The 23,458-nt window shown below is 36.4% G+C and overlaps 1 protein-coding gene across 1 annotated transcript in view; it reads right to left on the reverse strand.

Annotated features, from left to right (window-relative positions):
* Positions 1-1,107: 1,107 nt before the first annotated feature.
* The window catches only part of LOC116717784 (single-minded homolog 1-A), a 28,199-nt gene continuing 5,848 nt past the window's right edge, over positions 1,108-23,458 (reverse strand). Inside the window, exons 7-12 of the mRNA XM_032559387.1 lie at positions 21,206-21,405; positions 20,265-20,371; positions 19,598-19,745; positions 7,707-7,875; positions 3,792-4,185; positions 1,108-3,622 (exon numbers count right to left, since the gene is read on the reverse strand). Coding sequence (XP_032415278.1) covers positions 2,898-3,622; positions 3,792-4,185; positions 7,707-7,875; positions 19,598-19,745; positions 20,265-20,371; positions 21,206-21,405 — 1,743 coding nt within the window. The 3' untranslated portion in view covers positions 1,108-2,897. The remainder of the gene's footprint in view (positions 3,623-3,791; positions 4,186-7,706; positions 7,876-19,597; positions 19,746-20,264; positions 20,372-21,205; positions 21,406-23,458) is intronic.

Raw genomic sequence — 23,458 nt, forward strand, 5'->3', positions numbered from 1 at the left:
AGGTCTTCTGGTTCTGATTTGTTCTGCATCCTCAGAACCAGAACCAAACAATGATAAGCAGCATTCAGGTTCTATGCACCACAAATCTGGAACAAACTTCCAGAAAACTGTAGAACAGCTGAAACACTGACTTCCTTTAAATTTCGACTAAAAATCCACCTATTTAGAGTTGTATTTGAAACATAATCAATTACGAATTTAACGATGGCACTTGACTTCATGTAATGTTTTGATTGTTGATTCTATGTTGCATGACTTTGTGTTTCTGTGTTTATGATGTAAAGCACTTTGAAATGCCTTGCTGCTGAAATGTGTTGTACAAATAAAATTTGATTGATTGATTGATAATTTGCGATATTTTTTGCACATACTGGAAGAGATGAGGAAAACAACCTCCCTAAAACATTCTCTCCTATTTCCAATCTTGATGATGAGAAGAATATGTTAAGCATTCTGTGCGTCACAAAGATCCTGCACTTTTACTGTATTTCCAGAAATCCATCATATTTAAGTTTGGGCCAACTGCAACAGCTTTCAGCAGATCTTTATGAGTGGTCTGAGATTTAAATGGACATGCAATCTGTGGTTAGCATACTTTTATTGAATACAACTCTCAGAATGATGGTCTTCTGAAATGATGCTATTGTACTGTTTCAGGTATGCAAGTTGTTGGAGCTCATTCAGCCTTCCATCTTCTAATCTTCTGAGCGCCAAAACCATATTTAATTCCTGTCAAATAAAACTTTCTAATCGCAGTTTTTTCTTTATGTGAGTCACCCCAGGTTGAATTGCAGCCAAGCCTATCCATGCAGTTTGTAGTGACTTTACAAACTGCAAGGAGTCGCTGTATCTTCAGTTGCAGTTTTATAGATGAAAATGGTGGCAGTTAATTTCCTCTTGGACACTGCTTTCAGACCAAATGTGGCACTTGCTGAGCTTTTTAGTATAGTATAGTACTATGATATACTGTAGTATAGTATCATCTCCATTGAGGAAAAAGAATGTCTTAAGTCTATAATGGAAACTTTCGTCAGATTTTAGTACAGATGTCGAAGTTTTAGACATTGCAGGACCAAGAAACCCAATAACAGCAACAGATAGGAAAAGAAGCACAAGTCATCCCTGCAAAAAGGGTTTATTTAATTTTTTTTTTTTTTTAGAATCTGTCAAAATACACTCATTAAACAATCTGTTAAATTGGATCTGACTGCATTCATTTCAAACTCATTTCTCAAATTTATGTGGAAATATTTATTCAATACAGTTTTTGCACATGTGCTTATACATGAAGGGATTTTCTCTTCAAAGCATATTTATAGTAACACTATAAATAACAGTAAGCAATGAAACATGTCTTATGGTTTAGCAAACCAAATAAAACACACACCCACACACGCCCACACACTTGTATAAATATAGGTTAATTTAGAAGGTGTCAGAAAAGGTAAACTTGACACTTGAATCCAAGTTTATTAACAGTTGCTTCTGTGATCCATCATTGTAACCGTGTCATTTGAGCTCCTTGGCCTGGCATCTCCTCATGTTGCACATGGACCCAATCTTTTTTAGGCCTCTTTCGATTATCAACATCTATCTTTAGTATAAATATCTAGTTATTCTTTCAGTATGAGCAGATCTCAATGTCAGGTTATGTTTAATTTGTATTATGGCGGTCATGAGTGCATCTGTCTCTTTGCTTACCCTCTTCCTCAAGGATGAGTGAGAGTGCAGAAAATTGTTTTGCATATCAGTTTGTGAGGTTATAGCTGTCAGATCAACTTGAACCAAAACAGAGATTTGATAACTTTACATATCTCTAATTGTTGCAGTACAAAATTTTAGAAAGCTCATTGTGACTAAGCAGGTAAAGGTAAATACAGTCTGAAAGACAAGGGACTCCAGTTCCATTATTTTCTTCCAATTTTCTCTATCAAATGAATTGACAACATCAACAGAACTCAGATTTGTTTATGCCATTATCTGTTTGACAAGAAAATCACACATGCAGGATGAACACTTTCTAAAATGAATTGCTTGCGGGATAAACAGGGACAGTACCCAGACTACCTACAATTTTATTTTCCCAAATGTTAGAAATGTCACAGTGCAGGAAGTGAGCTCTTTCATTAACACACTTGCAGTTTTTCAGTTCCTAGATGACTTCCCACCAACAGCTACTTCATCCAATCCGATAATGATACAGGCTGACCTGAATAAAAAACTCCTTGAATCTTGGCTTAACTTCAGAAATTGGAACATGGTTAGTTTTCACCTCAGTGATTACTGTAACACAATGAGGATGAAAGCAGGCCTCTAAATGCCAAGAGAAACTACTGCTTGATACTCTCTAACTGGCTCCTCATATTTTAGGGTGGGTTTAATAAATGTGTTGTAGTCAGTTCAGATGATACTTTCTTTCAGGAAAAATAAAAGACAAACTTGGATGGAATTGTAAATGGCTTTGCCTTACAGTGCCTTGTCAAATCCAGAGGACCCCAAAGAGCTTGACACTACAGTCAGTCATTCATCCACTCACACACATTCACACACTGAGGTTACAAGCTACTGGATAGTAGCCACAACTGCTTTGGGGCAGTCTGACAGAGGTGAGGCTGCCATGTACCGGCGCCACCGGAACCTCAGATCAGCACCAGCAGGCAAGGAGGGTGAAGTGTCTTGCCCAAGGACACAATGACAGAATGAAATAACATTATCTGTTAAGATTTCAGGCACTGGTATTCTACTATGATTTTGTTATTTCATCTTGTGAATATTTTTCACATACTCAGAAATATATTAATTCCCTCTATAGTTATTGCCTGACTTGTTGCTTCCTTGCAGAGTTAGAATGCAAACTGTAAATAGCTGAACCCTGCCAGATAGCCAGCTTGTACAAGCTATGTGACTCTAGTCCCTTTGTGGGAGCTAACGCTACTGTTGGTGAGAATGAATGACTGCCCTTTATGTCCAGGATTTTGTTCTCCTGGTACAAGGAAATGATCGTAGTGGTCAGTGCTAGCAGATGTACAGTAGCCCCGCAGGTTCTCAGGGTCATACAGGTGCTCCAGAGTGTAGTCTGTCAAGGAATATGAAGGATGTCTGTCCACATAGGATCGTCGGTGACTGTGAGAGGGGTAAAGTGCAGGGGCTGGTGTAGGTAAAGGTGTGCAGACCAACCGACCAAATGGGTTGTGTAACTGCAAAGGAAGAGGATTCATGTCAGTCTGGTGGTAGTCTTTGGGCCTGTGCGAACACTCCGCACTAGGACTGCTAAATCTGGATAGAGGGGTAGGACTAGAAGCAGGGCTTATCACTTGGCTAAAACTTTGGCACACCATAGTTTGTAAGGACCGTTGAGTGTACTCTGAAGTAAAACCTGAAGCAGCACCCCTGTGAAGCTCATTGGCAATGCCTGGAGGTGTATTTTCAAAGCTCTTGCGTAACTGCATTTGATTCTCTTCTTCCTTGATCATCTGCTGTGTGGCCCTAATCAGAGTCTCAATCTTATTGGGCTCCTCTGGGCTGCAGGAATGGTGATCTGCTTGATACAGATCTCCTGAGTCACTGACTGAGTCTCCACCTGGAGAGCTGACTATGCTGTCTTCCTCCCAGTGGGCTCGGCCTGTAGAAAGAGAGAGAATAAAAACACAACAGTCAGAAGAATGAACTTGAATCAATATTACTGCAGTTGACACAAGAGCCTCCTTTCCTTTCTAGTTTTGGTCATACTATGCCTATCTCTTGCTCACATATTTAGGTAGGACATATTTAGCCATGTTGTAAGTCCTTACCTTGCTTGCTCTGGATTGCTGAGATGCTTGCCAAACTGCTATTGTATCCATCATGGTTGTCCAAATACCTTTTACTCAGTGGTATAAAGGACTGGGCTGTGCTGAACCACGTATCCCTGCTGGTTGGTGGAGCTCCAAGAAAATATCTACCTGCATCACATTGACCCCTCTCACAACTCTGCCCTTGACCGTGTGCATGGATGTGTGTGTGGATATCACTGGTGGTGTGGTGCTGCTCTTCAGATAAATTGTAGCAGAGACTCTGTGGATCAGATAAGTTTCTGCAGCTGTAAGAGGCTTCCATGTGTTCACTCAGCTGAGGGGAAGCTGAGTCTGTGAGAGGACTGCTTCCCCGTGGACTGTCCAGGTCAGACTCTGTGTTGAAGCTAGGATACTGTAACATGGAGAGAGTGTGCAAGAAGAAATATGTTAAGAAACTTGGCAAATAAAACTGCTGGATTTCAGGATTTTATTTAAAAATGTAGGAATTCCTTTGAATATTACTGTGGACAGCAAACAAGTTTTAACACATGCAAAAAATAAAAAAAATCTTGTTTGAGTTTTTTGTAAAAACAATTTGCAAATACATCAATAAGCTATAGGTTAGAAAACCCGATCAGATCCACTGGGACATGCCAGACTTTTTTTATTGTTTGGCACCCATCCACCAAAGCAAGCCAGTTGCTGAAAGGGTTATGTGTCATGCAAAAAACTGGGTTGTTAACAGTCAGATTTCTGTACTGCTGCCTGAAGAAACTGAACAGGCTTTTCGCCAAGAACTGCTTTTGTAGTCCTTAACCTACTGACTCAATTAGAACTCACAAAGGAGTCAGCTTTGAACAAATCAAAGAAATTGCACGTGCAATCCCCCATTTTAGGTGAGGTCTGAACAGTGGGCTGGAACCAACTTAAATAGCAGTTTAAGAGAAATAACTTTTTTACATTTCTGTAACAGACACAAAAGAAGGATACATTTATGATCTTAGAATCCAAGATCATAACAGATAACTGTTATGACAAGATCATAACAGATAACTGTTATGATCTTGATAACAGATCATAACAGATAACAGATAACTCTCAAAGATAACAGATAACTCTCAAAGAAAAAGGGAATCTTTTGAAAGAAGAAGAGACCATAGTTCTTCTACAAAACACCCATAATACCCAAATACTTAAAAAAAATTTGGAAGTTATGGTCAGAAGTTTACATACAATCATCATGTCTTAAATGTAATTGTTTTAGGTTTTGTAATGTACAGCTCTGTAAGCTGTACATTTAGCAGGGATCCCTAATTATAAAACATACACCTGCAGTGATTTTTATTTCACCACTATTCAACTCTTTTTTGATTATTTTTGTGCCCTTAGAACACTTTTGAACAATAAGTAAACTGGTTAGAAAAAAATAAACATAAAAAAGGACACATAAATGGACATAGTTGAACACTCGCCTATGGTTGCTGAGAAAGAGCATCGTAGCGAGGGGAATATAGGCCAAGCAGTAAGCACGGCAGCATAATGGCTTCCTGTGATAAAGATAATCAGGAGGAGAATTACAGCAGCAGTAATTCAGAATAGCTTTGAGGATTTTATATGAAGACTGGCAGGCAGGACAAAATGGGGTGCAGTGGTGCATGTTGGAGCCACAACAATGAAAATATGACCTGCTTACTAACTGAACTGAAGCTGTACATCTAATGATGCACAGTCAACTGGGCAATCAGGCAGGTATAATTTTGGCCATTTGTGTGATGAGACTTTTTGTAGATGTTGAGCAAAGAAATCTGAACTTTGTGGTAACTTTATGCTTGACAGATATAATACAGTAATATTGTAATTGTTAATAGATTATTTAAATTTATCAGTGCATGCTTATGTACTGTACATGTAGTGTACAGGTAGTTGCTGTACTGAGCCTTGCTCCCATAGGGAGTGGGTGTGCAGCAGAGATTTTTATGTGCTGGAGATTATTGAGAACTTTGGATGATGAATCATGAAGAATTTTTACAGTAGTCCAATCTGGAGGTGATGAAGACTGCATGGATGAGAAGGGGAGTGATGGACGGAGGAAAGCAATATTTTTTAGATGAAAGAAGGCAGTTCTTGTGATGAGATGACATGGTGTTCAAAGGAGCGGTTACTGTCTAACATGACCCCAAAGTTGCAGATGTGAGTGGGTGGAAACAGTGGTGCTGTCAATGGTGAGGCTGAAGTTGTTGATGATTTGGTAAGGGATTTGGGACCCATGTTGATGTCTGACTTGTCACAGTTTAGTTTGAGGGAGTTTGACTATGGGTAATGTAACTGAGGAGGAGCATGTACAGGATGAGACAGTGTTCAAAGTACAAGTGAAGCTTTACATCCCTGCTATGAGCTTGGACATCTCAACTGAGGTAACAGGAGAGACCAGTACTGCAACGAAGGGATCATGTGGGGAGGTTGAGGCAAAGGTGGTGGTAGTCTGATTATTGTAATCTGCTGTAAAGGAGTTGGAGATGTCATCACTGGGATAAAAAGTGTTTATTTACAGTGGAGTCTTGGGCTAGATGCACCAGAGTATGTAAGGTTTGAGTAGTAGGTGAAGTGGGAATTGATAAATGACTGTAATGACTAGCAATAAAGCAATATGTTCAAATGAAAGAACATCAAGAATGTTGTTTTAATGTCCTTTCTATGTACAGCTCTAACACCATCTCCGTGCTCCTCAGGGAAGCTTTTTTAATGTATGTAAAGCCAGGGGTGTGGTCTGGTTTATAGAGAAATAATCCAGGGGTTTGTGCCATGCTTCAGTGAGACAGAGAAAGTCAAGAATATTTTCAGTTATAAATGAATGTGGTTTTTATTGTTGAGGGAACGAGTTTTTAGCAGAGTCGCTTTCAGATTATGTTGTTTTGTGATAGACTCTGAGGACCAGTGGAGTAGATGGAATTTGGGCAGATTCACATACTGTTTATTGTAATGACGGAAGAAGGGAGTTGGATTGTGACATGACCAAATAAAAGGGATGGAGGTAGGCAATGTGAAATTATAGGAGAGCATATGACCAGAGTGTCTGTGTGGAGGACAGTAATGCCAATGTGTTGCAGATGTCCGACTCAGGTGTTTCTTAAGGCTGTGGAGATCTGTGGTGAAGCAGAGTGACAGCATGGTCTGGATGAAGAAGTGGTGGATGGATGTAGCTAAATTTGTGACAGCCTTCTGGTGGATGGTTGAAGGAGGAACATGGGCTGTACCTGAAGCCTAGGAATGGTGGCTTCTGATATTTGGTTTCAAATTTAACAAATTGTGCTCACCGTTCACCGTTACTTGATCTTGGTTTTTGTTGGAAGATAACTTCAAAGACAAAAGTGGGGGTTTTTTTTGAATGAGTTTATATGAATTGGAAGTAAGATTTAGAAAATTGTGCAAGAAGCGCAATCAACAATTTGCCGGTGGTTTCATTTGTCGCACAAGGTGCCCTTTTTTTCAAACTTGAAAACCTGCCCCCCAAAATGTCTGTGCACGTCACTGTTGAACTGTGTTGAACCAGGGACACATCTAAAAGTTGCAGGACACCGACCCTCAAAGCTGGGATTTGAGGACCCCTGTTCTAGAACTCTCAGCATCTCCTTTTTTTAATTTAAATTTTCATATATGTACAATATTGACCTTGTATGACCTTGTATGAATTTCTTTAAGTAAAATGTTAAAAACAATGTTAATGTCATGCCCATGATGGTTGTGTGTAACCCACTGACCAGAATTGTAAATATTCTTAGGATTGAATAAGTCATTTTCATTTGCATAACATGCTGCTTGTGCTCTATCTGCTTTCAGAAACAGTTTTATTGCAATGACCCCAGTTCACTCATTTGCAGCACAACCTGTAACCTGTAATCTGAATGGTATTGCAACAAAACACAGAAATCTCACCTGAGTGTATGGTGAAAGTCTAGATTTGGTCTTGGGGCGCATCACTCTGCTTTTGAGGGTTTTGCAGTTCTCTGGAAGGCTGTTGGTGACACTATTGGTGCTGAACGGGAAGGAGGCCTTGGATGTAACCTGATCTAGAGAAAACTGAAGACCTTTATATTCTGTTTCCCTAACAAAAAAAAAGCACAAATGTTTTGGTCAGTAGCTACACAAAGAGATTTCCCAGCACCGTGGCTGTTTATTAAAGGCCATAAACAGTTCTTGTATGCCTGTGCATTTTCTTTTAGGAGAAGAAAATCCTCGCCATCTGTTGGAAATTAAAGCCTAATCATGGAGCTTAAAAGGAGCAGCATGTGAAGTGCTGCATTTTTGTGTCTGTATGAGCATAACTCCTGGGAAGAATTGGGATGTGTTAAGAAGGCTGTAGTGGCTGTTGGGAAACTTGTTTTACCAGAAGGATTGCAGCAAGGCCTTTAACAAACAATCCACAGTGAAAAAGCTGTCCTATCAAATACACAGGGAGATTAAGATCTGTGTCTGGATAATCAGGCACAAGGAAAGCTTGGACATCTCACTACTGGGAAATGGGAATTGATTTCTTGCCTAAGTGTTATTACCATCCAAGATGAATCTAGTTTGAGGCAACAAAAAAACCTGGATGAGAAAAATAGTGATTCATTCTACATGCATGTCACCTTTTCGTTTCAATATCTCACCACACAAACACTAATCCCTATACAAGTCAAAGCAATTCAAAGATTTGCAACATCTCCATTTGAAAAGTCCTGGAACACCACAATTATTTAGTGGTCCATTACATACAACTGTAACGGACCGAATGTTTTGGTGTTTTTACGTACTTTTTGTGTGGTAAATGTTTTTGTGTTTTTTATGTTCCTGATACACTTGAACGAAATCTTTGCTGTGCACTATTGGAGCTGTTTGTTGGGTAACATCACACGCAGACTTCACACGGGTCTGCGTGTGATGTTAAGCTGACATAGAAGAAAAGAGAGATTGGATTATGAAACTCTTAAGAAAATTGTGTTGCAAGCTTACGAACTTGTCCCTGAAGCATATCATCAGAAATTAGGAATTTTAATAAAACTGCTAATCAGACATTCGTTGAGTTTGTGCAAGAGAAGAACATTTTGTTTGGTAAATGGTGTCATTTGTGTAAAGTTACAACTATTGATGATCTGAAATCACTCATTTTGTTGGAAGAGTTTAAAAAGTGTCTCCTGAACAGATTGTGACTTATCTAAACAAACAAAGTGTCATCTTTAACAAACGCAGCACTTTTGGCTGACGAGTTTATTTTAAGTCACAAAAGTGTGTTTTCTTTACAAAATTCATCTCAGAAAATCGTTCAATCCGAATGAAAAAAAATGCATCTCCAAGGCGGGTGCGTCGAAATGTGCCATCAGTTGCTTTAAAAGCAAACAATCGTGATTGCTTTTATTGCCACACACCTGGGGTCTATGTATAAAGTGGCGTACACACAAAAAATGTATTTTACCCACAGTCAGTATGTATAAAAATGAATGTGGCATGAAAATCCATAATCTGCATAAAATGTAAAAAAAATAAAATAAAAAATAATAATAGTAATAAAATGAAAAAAGCTCTACGTCGATTTTTGGGAATGTGTGGTTTTTATCAGGGGTTTTGCAAAAAAAAAGAAAAAATCACATGTGGTTAGTCCGCTGACTAAACTTGTCAGTCTTTCGAAATCTTTTGTTTGGTCTTCATCTTGTCAGGTTGCGTTTGAGTCCGCCAAGTATTTCTTGTGCAAATACTTGGTGGAAAAATCCTTGTTGGCAAGCACAGCAGGTCTTTTAATTTAAGAAATGTATTTCAGAATTGGTCCTTTATACATTTTTTTACATAAAGCAGGAACTTTGAGCTTTGTATTAAATTTTTGATTTTTATTAATATTATTTTGCATTATGCATTCATATATTTTTTGATGCCTATTTGTACATAATTTTATTTTTCTTTATTCCATTTGTTGTCAATATAATTCCAGTGGCAACCTGTAAAGCTCTGGTAAACTCCATGCCCAGGAGGGTTAAGGTAGTTTGATAAATAATGGTGGCCACGCAAAATATTGAACTTTCACTAAGGGGTGTACTCACTTTTGTTGCCGGTGGTTTAGAGATTAATGACTGTATTTAGAGTTATTTTGAGGGAAGAATAAATTTGCACTGTTATATAAGCTGCACACAGACTACCTTTCATTGTGTCAAAATGTCATTGTGTCAGTGTTGTCCCATGAAAAGATATACTTAAATATTTGCAGAAATGTGAGGGGTGCACTCACTTTTATGATACACTGTATATAAGGAGAAGCTGGCTAACTACGCTGCTGGGATCTGACTGTGTGTCTGCTGTACCCACTGGTTGAGTGTATCCCCACACTGTGTCTTTTAGGAATAAACTGGTGCAGATCCTGAGTCCAGTGTGACGTTGTTGACCCTTTTAACAACTGTTACACAGAGCACCTTCTCCCAGTTTCTCACAGAGTCATTAATATGTTCATTGGCAAACGTGAGGCAGGCCTGGATGTGAACCTTCTTGAACAGAAGTGCCTTGCGTGCACTACAGGATTTTAAACCATTACGTCTCAGTGTATTACCAATGTTTTTTTTGGAGGCTGTGGTCCCAGCTGCCTTGAGATCATTAACCAGCTCCTTCCCTATAGTTCTTGGCTGAATTTTAAACTTTCTCACAATCAATCAATAAGACTCCATGAGAAGACATCTTGCATGGAGCGCCAGGCCTATGTTAATTGACAGTAATGTACTTCTTACACTTCCAAATAATTGCACCAACAGTTGTCACCTTCTCATCCAGCTTCTTACTTATGGCTTAGTAGCCCATTACAGTCTTGTGTAGGTCAACAATTTTGTCCCTGACATCTTTAGACAGCTCTTTAGTCTTGCCCATGTGGAGAGGTTGGCATGTTGCTGAGTCGTCTTCTTCTTCTTCTTCTTCTTTAGATTTTAACGTCAGCTTACATCCATTATTGTTCACTACTGCCATCTATTGGATCCTAATATCTACACCTCAAATTCTCATAATGATCCCAGTATTTTTTTAAAAACGAAAAATCTTCTTTTCCCCCTCAATACTATTTAACTGATCAACCACATTCTCAAATTTCAATTCCCTATTAAAACCTAATTCCGTTTTAATAATCTTCTTTGATTTACATATTTTCTACAACTAATAAAAACATGTTCCATTGTTTCTACAGTATCACACCAACTACATAACCAGAAAGATGTTTCCCCCATCTTAAAAAGAGTTGCATTTAAAAAACTGTGACCGGTTCTTATTCTATTTAGAATTATCTCCTCTCTCCTGTTTATTCCTCTAATCCTTACTACATCAACTGTATTTTGTATTTTATATGAATGCCTTCCATTTATTTCATTATCCCACCTAATTTTCCATAACTTCTTACTTTCTCTCCAAACTATACCTTTGCCTTCAGATTTAGATAACTTTACTGGCATATCAACCAACTTCTTTTTTAATAGCCTCCTTAGCCAACCTATCTGCTCTTTCTTTACCCAAAATACCCACATGAGCAGGAGTCCAAAATAATATTACATTTTTATTTTGTTCACATATTCTATGATGAACAGCCATAACCTCATATAATATATTTTGATGATTATTTGTACGTTCCTTTTCAATACTCAACAATGCAGATGATGAATCACTACAAACTATTATTTTATTTATATTAGTATCCTTCACCCATTCTAAAGCTAATAATATGGCACATGATTCTACTGCATATATACTGAGATAATTAGATGTTCTTTTTGAAATATTAATCTTTAATTCAGGAATCACTACTGCTATACTGGTTGCTTCATTTTTTGGGTCTTTTGAACCATCAGTATAAATTTGCAAATAATCATTATATTTATTCTGTATTTGATCATAAAATTCTTGGCAAATATCTGTTATATTTCTTTTCTTAATATTTAATAATGATCTGTCTATATTAACATATGTCCATGTAGGTCTCAAAGGCCACAATACTGTTGGACTAAATTCTGTGTTATATACATTAAATGTTTTTGCCCTGTCATCCTCAACCCACCCAGAACTATTAATGTGTTCCTTTCCTCTTTCCCAACAATTTTCCAATATGTTATTAATTGGATGATCTTCATTATGTCCTTTTAAATTTATCTAATAATTAACCCTTATCTGTTGTCTTCTGATACATAATGGCATTTCTCCTGATTCTATTTGTAAAGCACGTACTGGAGTTGATTTAACTGCCCCTAAACAAATTCTCAATGCTCTAGTTTGAATAACACAAAAAAAATTTAACCTAGTTTTAGCCGCTGAGCCATACACCACACTCCCACAATCTATTCTTAACCGAATTAGTGACACATAAACATTTTTAAATGATTCAAAACTTGCTCCCCATGTCAACCTGCTAAACAACTCATAATATTAAGAACCTTTTTCTTTTTCTCCATATGTTCTATATGATTTTCCCAAGTTAGCTTCTTATCAAAAACTACTCCCAAAAAACAAAAACAGTCGACCCTTTCCAACTCTTTCCAATATAAATACAACTTTTTATCAACCCCAATTTTTTTATTTGTAAAAAACATTACTTCTGTCTTCTCAATTGAAAATTTAAAACCCCACTCTATCCCCCACTTACCCACTTTATCTATGCCTTCCTGAAGTTTAAAATAAGATGTTCTACATTTCTTCCCCTTTTCCATAATGCTCCATCATCTGAAAAAAGTGATTTGCCAAAACTAATTGATAATTCTTTAAAAATATCATCAATCATAACTAAGAATAATGTTGGGCTTACCACACTTCCTTGAGGACTTCCATTTTCTATTTTACATGATTGTGAAACATGAGATCCTATTTTGACTTGAATAGCTCTATCACATAAAAAAATCCCATAACAATTAAACATATTACCTCCTATACCTATCTGATGTAATTTAATCATTAACCCTTCTCTCTATGCTTTTTCTACATCATAAAACACAGCAACAACAGTTTCCTTATTAATCTGAGCTTTTCTAATATCTTCTTCATAAAACAGGATCTATACCTCCTCTCCCTCTACGAAAGCCACTCAGATAAGGAGCAATTTTATTTCTTGACTCCAAATATTGTATTAATCTCTCGTTCACCATCCTTTCCATCAGTTTACACATATTAGAAGTTAAAGCAATCGGTCTGTAGTTTCAAGGATTACTAGGATCTTTCCCAGGTTTCTTTATCGGAATATCAATGGCTTCTTTCCATTTACAAGGCAGTCTCCCCTCTTTCCAAATCTTATTATACAAAATTAATAATTTATTTAAAACGTCATCACTCACATGCCTTAACATAATATAACACACTTCATCTTTACCGGGAGCAATATTCCTAGTTCTATCCAAAGCACTTTTCAGTTCTCCAATAGAGAAGGGATAATTCATCAAATCATCAGTAAGTCATCCTTCCTTCTTAAAACTTTATAATTTTTCCTTTTAGTTTTCTATCTTCCCTGTATTTCATTAACTGATAAATTTTTCCCACTATGTATCTCCACAAACGTGCTTACTAAAATATCAGCCTTTTCCCTATCATTTATTGCTACTATATTGGTTTTTTTTTTACTAAGCATCGAATAACTCCAATCTCTTCTATCCCCCTCCATTTTTTGATCATTCCCCAAACTTCCCCTATCTTTGTACTGCTACCAATTTTGTCACAGAAATATCTCCAATATATTCTTTTTGCTCTTCTTATTGTTCTTCTTACTTTTGCCTGTGTTTTTATATTCAATTAAATGTTGAAAATTATGAGACCTTTTAACCAATTTAAATGCTTTATTTCTTTCTCTGACTGCTGTTCTACACTCATCATTCCATCATGGAACTAACTTTCTCCTATTTTTCCCTGAGGTCTTTGAAATAAACTCCTCAGCAGCTGCTAAAATACACTGACTGATCTCTTGATTCATACTTTCAATACTCAAATCATTTTGAACATTTAAAACCCTACATTCACATAAGTTATTAATTTTTTCCCAATTTGCTTTCCCAAATATCCACTTTCCTCCTATCATTTCAGGACTCTGTACCTGACCCATCCTTATATTGTTGGTTATAATATAATGATCACAACCAAAAGACTTATTTTTAACTTGCCAATCACATGGACAATGTAGCTAACCAACTAGAAACAAATGATAAATCCAATACAGATTCCTTACCTGAATTAATATCAATTCTTGTCTTCTTACCATTATTCAAACATACAAAATTATTACTATCTAAAATTGTTTCTAAAACTTTACCATTATAATCAACTTTTTCACCTCCCCATAATGAATGATGTGCAGTAAAATCTCCACACCAAATAGTATTTCCTTTCATGTCCATCTCCTCAAGTTTACTTATTTCAAGCTTCTTACAGGGATTGTAAAAATTTATAATCAATATTACCTTCTCTTCTACCCATATTTCAATTGCTACATACTCCAAATCCCCTTTCCTTTCAATTATTTGTATGCAATAACTTCCTTAATCAGAGAAAGACACCCACCCCCATTTCCTTATTTTCTATCATATCTTACTGCAATATATCCATGTACTCTGAAGTCCAAAAAAGGCTTCAGCCATGTTTCCTGTATACAAATTATATCAGGTTTTACTTCCTGCTCATAAATAAACAGTTTTAAATCTTGACCATTTGACAAAAGACTCCCTGCATTCCATTGTAAGATTAAAATTATGAAAGAAAAGAAAGGAAAATGACCCACATGATCCTTCTTGACTTGTTTGACTACATACTGTAGTTCTTCCCCTTATATCTTCCCATCAAATATTCTTCAAATCTAAGCTATGGCAGATTATTAAAAATAATCTGAATCCTTTCCATCTTTGATTTCACATCTGAGGTTGCATTTATTACTCCTGCAATAAAAGTCAGAATTTTCTTTTTTTTCCTCTTCTATTTTCCTTTCAACCATTTCCGTAACCTTTTGGATTACTTGTTTTTCTCCTGTCAACAATTTTCCATTTTGTTTCTCTTTTTCAACCATTTTACATGCTTCTGCATATGTTACTTTCTGCATAACCTTTGTTTTCTGTATAATTGTTTGCTGTTTCATCACAGCAAACAATTATACACATCCCCAAAAGGCGACACTATGCTCTCCTCCACTACTACAGCACTTTGGTTTAACTTCAACTCCACATTTTCCATATTCATGGTCTCCAGAACATCGGGCACATCTCCTTTTTCCTTTACACATTTTTGCAACATGGCCAAATTCCTGACAGTTGAAACATCCTACTGGTTTAGGCACAAATTCCCTGACACTAAATCTTATCAAACCAAAGAAAACCTCCTTTGTTTCATACTCCACCAACACAGTTTCTGTTTCAACTTTCTCTGGACCCTTTGTCAGTCTTCGTGCTCCTTTTACTTCCTTATTTTGTTCTTTTAATTTCCCAACTAAATCTTTCATATTTCCACTTAAAGGCACTCCTGTATTAATTCCTTTACTTTCATTATTTCTTTTTTCACTCACTCTAACAATTGTTCTAACTTTGACTTTACACACCCAACCAAATTTCTTCGCTTTTTCCACCTGAATTTCGGAATTACATGCAATCAGAAGATTTGAGTCTCTCAATATTTTAGCATGTTTAATTTCTCAAAAATGCTCTTTAAGTGCTTTTGTTAACTTAAGTGGATCAATCTTCTTAACCCCTTCTTCTTCATCAAATCTTACTATAATATTCATAGTTGGATTTTTTGATTCTTCTGCTCTTTCCTCAATGCTTTGACTATCAGTGTCTTCTGTACTTTCCTCACTTCTCTTTTTCCTCTCTTTCAGCAGTTCGCTGCTTCGAACCATCCTTCCTCACCTTTTCCCACTCTTTTTCTTCATTTTGACTACCTATCCCTTCCTCGTCACTACAATCCACACTATTCCAGTCACTTCTTTCTAAATCCATCATTGCCATGTTCTGATTTAAGTCGCATTTATCATCAAAAGTTCAGTTAAAAATTTTCCCGTCTTCGCGGTACCGCAATCATACATGGCTTCTGGAAATGTCCGTTTCCCTCCGAGCTCCGAACCAGACCCTCTCCCGAGCAGACACATTAACAGGAATCCTTCCTCTTGAATAAGGATTCCTTGCCTTCGTTGCCTTTACAGACTGATGGAAATAGTCGTGTCACTGAGTCTGTTGGCAGGTGACCTTTTATACAGGTGACAATTTGGAACAGGTGCCTCTAATCCAGGTAATGACTTCACTGAGATTAGGGTGTGTCAGTGGTCTGTGGCAACCAATGTTAGTCATTGTTGTTAGGGGATGAAATACCTATTTCACTCAATGAAATGCAAATTATTTTTTATTTAAATATTTAATTTTCTAGAGTGTCTTCTTAATATTCCATCTCTCACTTTTAAAATGAAATTCCCGTAAAAATCATAGACTGTTTAATTATTTGTCAGACAGAATTTTACACGTTGGTTAACTAGTGAGTTTAAAGCAGTGCTTATCCCTGGGATGTATCCCGTGACATAGCTGACAAGCTGTAGTAAAACTACGTAAAGCAATACAAGGTGGATACTTGTTAAAATATTGCCTGATATTTTTGAATGAAAAATTTAACAAATTATGAAAAATTAGAAGAGAGATTAAACATCCAATTATAGTGGATGAGGAACTTTGAAAACACAATCATGTAGACTTGCACAAAAAACAAACAAAACAAAACACTACATGGAGAAATAAATACAAGTTTTAAAACACTGAAGTTATACTGAACAAAAACAAAGGGTAAAAATACAAAAAATAAAATCTAAAATAATACATATTTTGGAGAAAAGACTTGACAGTACTCCCAGGAGTATTTATAAGATAAATACCAATAAAATGAGAAAACTTCAGAAATGATAAATAGTTATAAGCATAAACTAAAGCCAGATTGAATAGATTTTTTGTGGTTTTTAAAACAATCTTGTTGACATTGCCATATTTAAAGGGCTGGACATGCTGGTAAGTGTCGGAGGAAAAACAACACAACTTCAGTGCAGTGCTCCCCAGAGCCACCTCTGGCCTTTTTTTTAACAATTGCGTCCACTTGTGTACATCTCAACCCACAACTGGAAGTCAACAAGAAGATCAACAATGCGATTCAACACATCTAAACTCTTGCTGCTCTCAGGTCCTTAGTAAGGTTCTTCCAGAGCTGAAGGCTGCAATAGGAGAAAGATCCTTCTATGTGTGTTTTAATTCTCTGTTTAGATAAAAGGAGACCTGAGGGGCTGCACAACTAAATCAAATAGGGATTCACAGCCTATATATAATATCAGTAAGAGCACCTTAAAATATATTCTAAAACAGTCAGGCAACCAATGCAGAGACTTTAGGATTCAACAGCATTCTAGCAGCTTTTCTGAAGTAGCTGTAATGGAGCCAATATTACTTTAGGAAGACCAGAAGACATAACATAACAATAACCTATTCAACTAAGCTTGAAATAAAGTCTCTACATTCGACTGTGAGAGAAATGGTGGCTATGGAAGATCTCCAAACCTGGGGCATGAAGAGTGGAGGCTATCAGGGCTAAACACACAGCAGGAGTTCACATGCAGGTGAAGTGCCTCCATCCCTTGCATTATCTAACACTGCATACACTTAAGCTGCTGCGCAAATTAGCTCTAGATATCACTATCTACTGCATTGCTTTATCTTTTCTTCTATGTGTTATGAAAAGAGAGAAACACTGATAGAAAAATGCCTCATTTTCAGTTCAGTTTAAGAAATTGTAAGAATATTGAGAATAGGAGGAAAATAAGGATTCACTCGTGGTATAGTAAGTTAAAGCCCATAAACGCTCATCAACTTTACAACCTATTAATTAGAAGGCCATCAACATAAAGCTGTTAGGATTTATTGTAGGAGGTGGAGAAAATATGTGCCAAGCTGTTCGCCACCTCTGAATGCAGCCAGCCATGCTGCTTAGTGGAGGGTTTTATTGGCTTTATTCGTCCTTGTGTTCCCTTGTACATCTGTGAAATAAGCTCATTGGAAAGGGGATAAAAGAAAGAAATAACAGTACAGAAAACTCTCTCTTCCGCATATTGCAGTGTGGACTATGTAGAAAAAAATTGCTGGTTAATTTTTGAATCTGCCTGAAAACACATTACAACTGAACTGCTGCTACTGGATAAAATCAGCCTCTGTCTGCAGACAGACAGACTTCAGCTTCTGCCCCCATATTTACAACTGAACTGCCAGGAGAATATGCCACAGGAGAGCTGCCACTAATGTCAAAGCCAACACATAAGCATGTACAGCAAACTCTGTAACAGAGGCTGTACTTTGAGATAACAGAAGAATATCTGCAGACTAAGAACAGCAGGAGAGCAAAATCAAATACAATTTTTTCTGTTTTCAGTTTGCTTTAGTCTTCAGCAGGAGCAATAAAAACCACATGAACAGAAATGAGTTTAAAACATTTGCCATGTTTTTGCCAAGTACTTGCTTGCAGAATGCATGTAATTTTTAAAAATTCATTTAAAGTTAATTGGCTCTCAGCAAGGGTTTGCATAAATTCATTACATTTACTCATTATCTTCTCAATCACTGAAAGACAGCACAGTGATCTCAGTCATCCCTGTCTACTCTGTGGATATATCTGACATCTTACACTGACCCCACTACCTTTACACATACTGCTTGTGCAGTTTATTCATAGTTTCACATCTGCAATAAAAATAAATCTTTAATTTCCTTGTTTATCATCAATACTTTCTCATAGACAGTCATTTAAAGAGGCAGTATTATATATTTTCCAGGGTTAGGGTTAGGCTCCTCTTCTTTCTGACACGCCACCTTCAGGAAGCCATCACAATGTTCCTTCATAAAAAAATTTAACAATGTTTTTACCAGCGTTCCACTGAGAAGTAGTTTGTATGATGAGCTCAGTAGATGCACATTCCCACCAGGTGTCTGCTAATTGCTGCTGCTGCTAGTCTGAAGAGGTAGAGTGGGGGAGTTGCAGGGGAGGGCTGATCTGTGAGGCGGAATGGTTGCCATGGAGATTAAAGGATTTCTCAAACATGCATGAAAAAATCAAAGCAACACTCTACGTATATTTTTGATGAGGGAATAACATCATAACATGATGCAAAGCTAAAAAAATGTCAATTTTACACAATATTGCTTGCATGAGGCAGGTCCTGGATTCTTAACCGTTTTAAGAATCAACTAAAAGATTTTTAAAGACATCAAATGAAACTTTCTCCACACCTAACCAAAATACCAATGAAAGAACTCTGATACAATGCTAAGTCAAGATGTTTGCATCAAAGTGCAAACCATTCTGAGTGATGCATCCAACAAGCAGCAGTTATTAAGCAAATACAAGTTGCTGGTTCTTCAACTTACCATTTCTGTTTCTAATCTGACTAACTTATTAATTAAAAAACTGTACTTAATATTTAATTTAGAAATTGAAGTAAGATTTTAAGGTCTTTTTAAGCCTAGTCTTAAATTTCACTCTTAGAACTTGCTCTGCCAGCTGTTTCTTTGGTCCACTTTTATTCAGGAAGAAATGCACATCATCAAGACACCTCAGGCAGAGAGTGCAAGCTGAATGTAAACATCTCTACAGTAAAGTTTCAGATCAAGTTTGAATTCAAAGCAACACTACACGTAAAAAGAGTAACACTCTTTTTTTAAAGATCAAACTCAAACAACTCAGTGTTTCACAAAGTCTTTTGTGAGGAAATATCTCACCAGCTTCTTAACATAGCACAATCGAATCTAACAGACATTAGAAAGTATGGTTCCAGGAGCTGGAACAACACTTACGTAAGGACATAATTGACGCTGACAATGCAGTGAGGTCGGGATGAGCGGCTGTTGTGCACAATAGTTGCATAACTCTGAACCCAGACCCAACCACCTTGTTTGGCCAAGAAACGGTAGTATCTTGTTGTGACTTGACCTTTCACCAATACTACAAGGAGAAGAGAAAGGAGTCAGCCATGTGGTGAAGATCTACACACACAATAGAAGTACATTAGGTCTGATGGGTATTTATGGTGAAGACTATCAAAGATGACATCGCTTTTGTATGTTATTAAGGCAACCAGTACAACAATATTCACTTGCTCTCTGCACCTCAACTAGCTGGAGATGTTTAAAAATGACACACAAACATATACACAAAGTCATGCCAACTCATTATCAGTTTGGTGCAGTGCCGCAGCAACTACTTCCAGTAACAAACAGCAATTAAACGAATTGCTGTTTTGTTTAAACAGCAATTTAAATGAAATTGCTGTCTAAACGAAATTCCTATATATATATTAAGACATATATTAAAAAATATATGTCTTAAATATATGACATTAAGACATATATTTCTTAATGTCCTTGTATAATAAAAAAGGAATGTAATATCCAACAGCATTGTAAAGCTGTAACAGATTTTGTTCTCTACAGAAGAAGAAAACTGAATAAAATCTAAACTTACACAAATGATGTGCATAGCGCAGGTGGAAAGAGTCACAGATGTGGACATGATGATAGAGAGTCTTCTCTATGAGATCCTGAGGCTCATAGCCTGTTAGCTCTGCAACTCTGAGGAAGACAACACAAAAATGCTTTTCATTACATGGAATGACCCACATTACAGGGAGCTGTTACCTCTTCTGAGAAGACACAAACCATTTAGCTCTGATAACACACTATAAAACATTTGAGCCACATGTTTTTGTATCTTGTGTGCCTTCGTGAGTGAGATGGAAGTGTGTTATATTTATCTGGTTTTTGTATGTTATTAAGGCAAATGTTTACTTTAATGCAACTGACAGTTTCCAAAGCTTAAGGATAATGTCCTGTTAGCACTAAATATTTTTGAGCTGAATTCATTGTGATGTTTAATAAAATTCATGAAATTTTGTTCATGCAATTTGAAACAAGAATTTCAATTATTCTAAAGTAAAACAAGTAGTTATTTTAACTTGATATTGTGAGTGAACATAATAGAGAAATATATGCTTTTTAGGTGAAGGCAGTTTTTTCTTGCATATTGTGAAATAATTATTTGGTTTAATTTGCAGTATTAAGTTAAAACTCAATTCAAGATTAGTGAATTTAAAAACCAATGTTTAGACAACTTGCCTCTTGTTAAATCAACTTCATAAACTTTAATTTCTGACTTAAAACCGATACAATGTTCTTGTTGTCTTAAATTGCATTTTCAAGGCAGCAGGTGGATCATTTTCTATTTAAACCACCTTCAAATGTTTTACAGTGCAGTTTTATGTCCTCATGTGTCTGAGTACAGTACATCAACAAGGTGTATAATAATTACTCTGCTTTAAATAGTATACTTTAGTCACAATAATTGACATTAATATGTATCCAAGTGTGTACAGGCAGATTGGCTTCACCATAGAAGAAAGAGCACACCGTGAGTCAAGGAAGATTAGTTTCATGTCCAGACTGGCTCTGAACATGAACATGTTGCAGTGCAGTTTGATTTCTGTTACAGCACTGGGTGGTAACGAGTGACCAACGGCCACCAGACCAATGTTCTGATAGCAGTCGTCAAATGGAGACATGTCCAGGCTGTACTGACGGATCTTCAAGTAGCCACTGCAGTGGATCACCTGGACCAGAGGAGTCACACACAAAATCATACATCAGGCATTTTAATTCAGAAGAATAAGAAAAAAGGGCATGCTTGTGGTATTTACCAATATTCCAGTTGATTTATTTATATCGAAAAATAATAAAATGGTTAATCCTTCAATAGCAACAATGATGACACTTTTGTCAGTATCTATAGTTGGACGTGAAGTTAGACTCAGACACAGAACTCATTTGTTTTATGCAGGAAGTACAAAACTATACCAAATTTACCTATGTAATAACTAAATCAAATGTATTAACAATACATTTAGGTTGTTAATGATACTTCAATTATTGACAATGACTTTCATTTATGGTAGTGCTATTATAGAGTAGATTGTAAGTGTACTGTACTAATATTTAAACATAACTGAAATTTAATTAGTGATGTCCAAATCTGATCACGTCATCGAAAATTGGCCTAATCACATGGTTTCAGAATCTGGTGTTAATCCCAATCAGGGATCGGATACATATTCATTCTAAGCACACATGGAATAATACTAAGCTTAATTTTATTTGTTTAGTATTTGATGTTTGTTGTGAAGCACTTTGTTCAGCTGAGACTGTTGTTAATGTGCTATATAAATAAACTTTGACTTGACTTGAATAACAGTCGGTATATACAGTTACGTGATACAGAGTCAGACTGTCTTGAAGCAACATGTGCCTGGCAATTTACAGAAGTGACGGCTGTAAAGCGAAACAGAACATAGCATCAGCTTGAAGTAAAGCACTGCTGCCAACTTACAGTAGCGACGTTGTTGCTGTATTTCGCAACTGTTCAGACCCTTCTAGCAATTCTTTTAAAAAAAGTGACAAATCTAGCTTTCTCTGGTTTATTTTAGACTTTGGCAACAAAACGGAAAAAAAAGCCTCGATAGTACTGCAGTTACAACGAGAGTTGAGAGTGGCAGTGAGCCCCTCACACCTACAGAGGACTTGATGCAGCAGAGCAGAGAGGAGATCCACCCACTCCACTTTGCAATGGAATTATACATGCAAACGGTACTGGTGATCCTGTTCTAAATTAAATATAATGTAAATATAGTTCTTCATTTAGTCAAATGTTAATTTTAACCAAAACTGCTGCACCAAAACAAAATATCTGCACTTGACTTACGCAGCCTCAGTGTTCTGTTAAATGATAAATAAAGTAGATCTTTTGTCTTTTTCTTAGCTCTTTATTTTTTTAAATGTATTTTTGAAATATTGGATCGGGCCTCAGGATTGGCCAGTACTCAAAATAAAATCACTCGGAGGCAAAAAATACATTCATTAACTAAATAAATGACAGGGACATTAGGTTAATAAAGTATTATAAAGTTTTGACATACTGAAGTATGTCAATACTAAATTTCCTTGGCAGAGCAATTGTCACTAAAGTATTTTTTCTGACTACAATAAACTAGACGTACTAGTTCTTGTGTAATTGTTCTTGTTCTTATGATATACAAATAAAGGGCTTTTTAGGAAACTGCTCATTTGACTATTTTTAAGTTTATACTAAAAAATTAAACCATGTTCAGACCGTAAATGAAAAAGATAGATAAGCTTGCACAAAAAAAAGGGTATATGGGATTTTTATAATTAGTGTTGCAGCATCTACTAAATAATTGTGGCGCATAGTAGAATAATGGCAGGAAGGCCTTGCAAGCTCATCACCAAATATGATTAATCAAACTACCAGTGGAATAAAAGGAGTTATAAAAAAGGTTTGGTTGCTGAAATGCCAATAAAGATTTTTCCATCGATTATTGAGAAGGCTATAAATAAAACCCATCATGACATTTTTAAATAAAATGTAACTACAAAAACATAAATTAGTTTTTCAAAGTTGACACTGCTTCAATATTGTTTCACCATGTCTTGAGAGATGTCTGTTTCATTTCCTGCAAGAAATAAATTTTCATCTCACAACAATTTAAAATCTAAATGAAGACTGTATGACAAATTTTAAGTTTCAATATTGCTTTTTTTATTTTTCATGTTCTCTTGGGAGCCTAATAGACATCCCTTTATTGTGGACCC

Source organism: Xiphophorus hellerii, chromosome 3 (assembly GCF_003331165.1).
Source record: "Xiphophorus hellerii strain 12219 chromosome 3, Xiphophorus_hellerii-4.1, whole genome shotgun sequence".
Classification (NCBI taxonomy): Eukaryota; Metazoa; Chordata; class Actinopteri; order Cyprinodontiformes; family Poeciliidae; genus Xiphophorus; species Xiphophorus hellerii.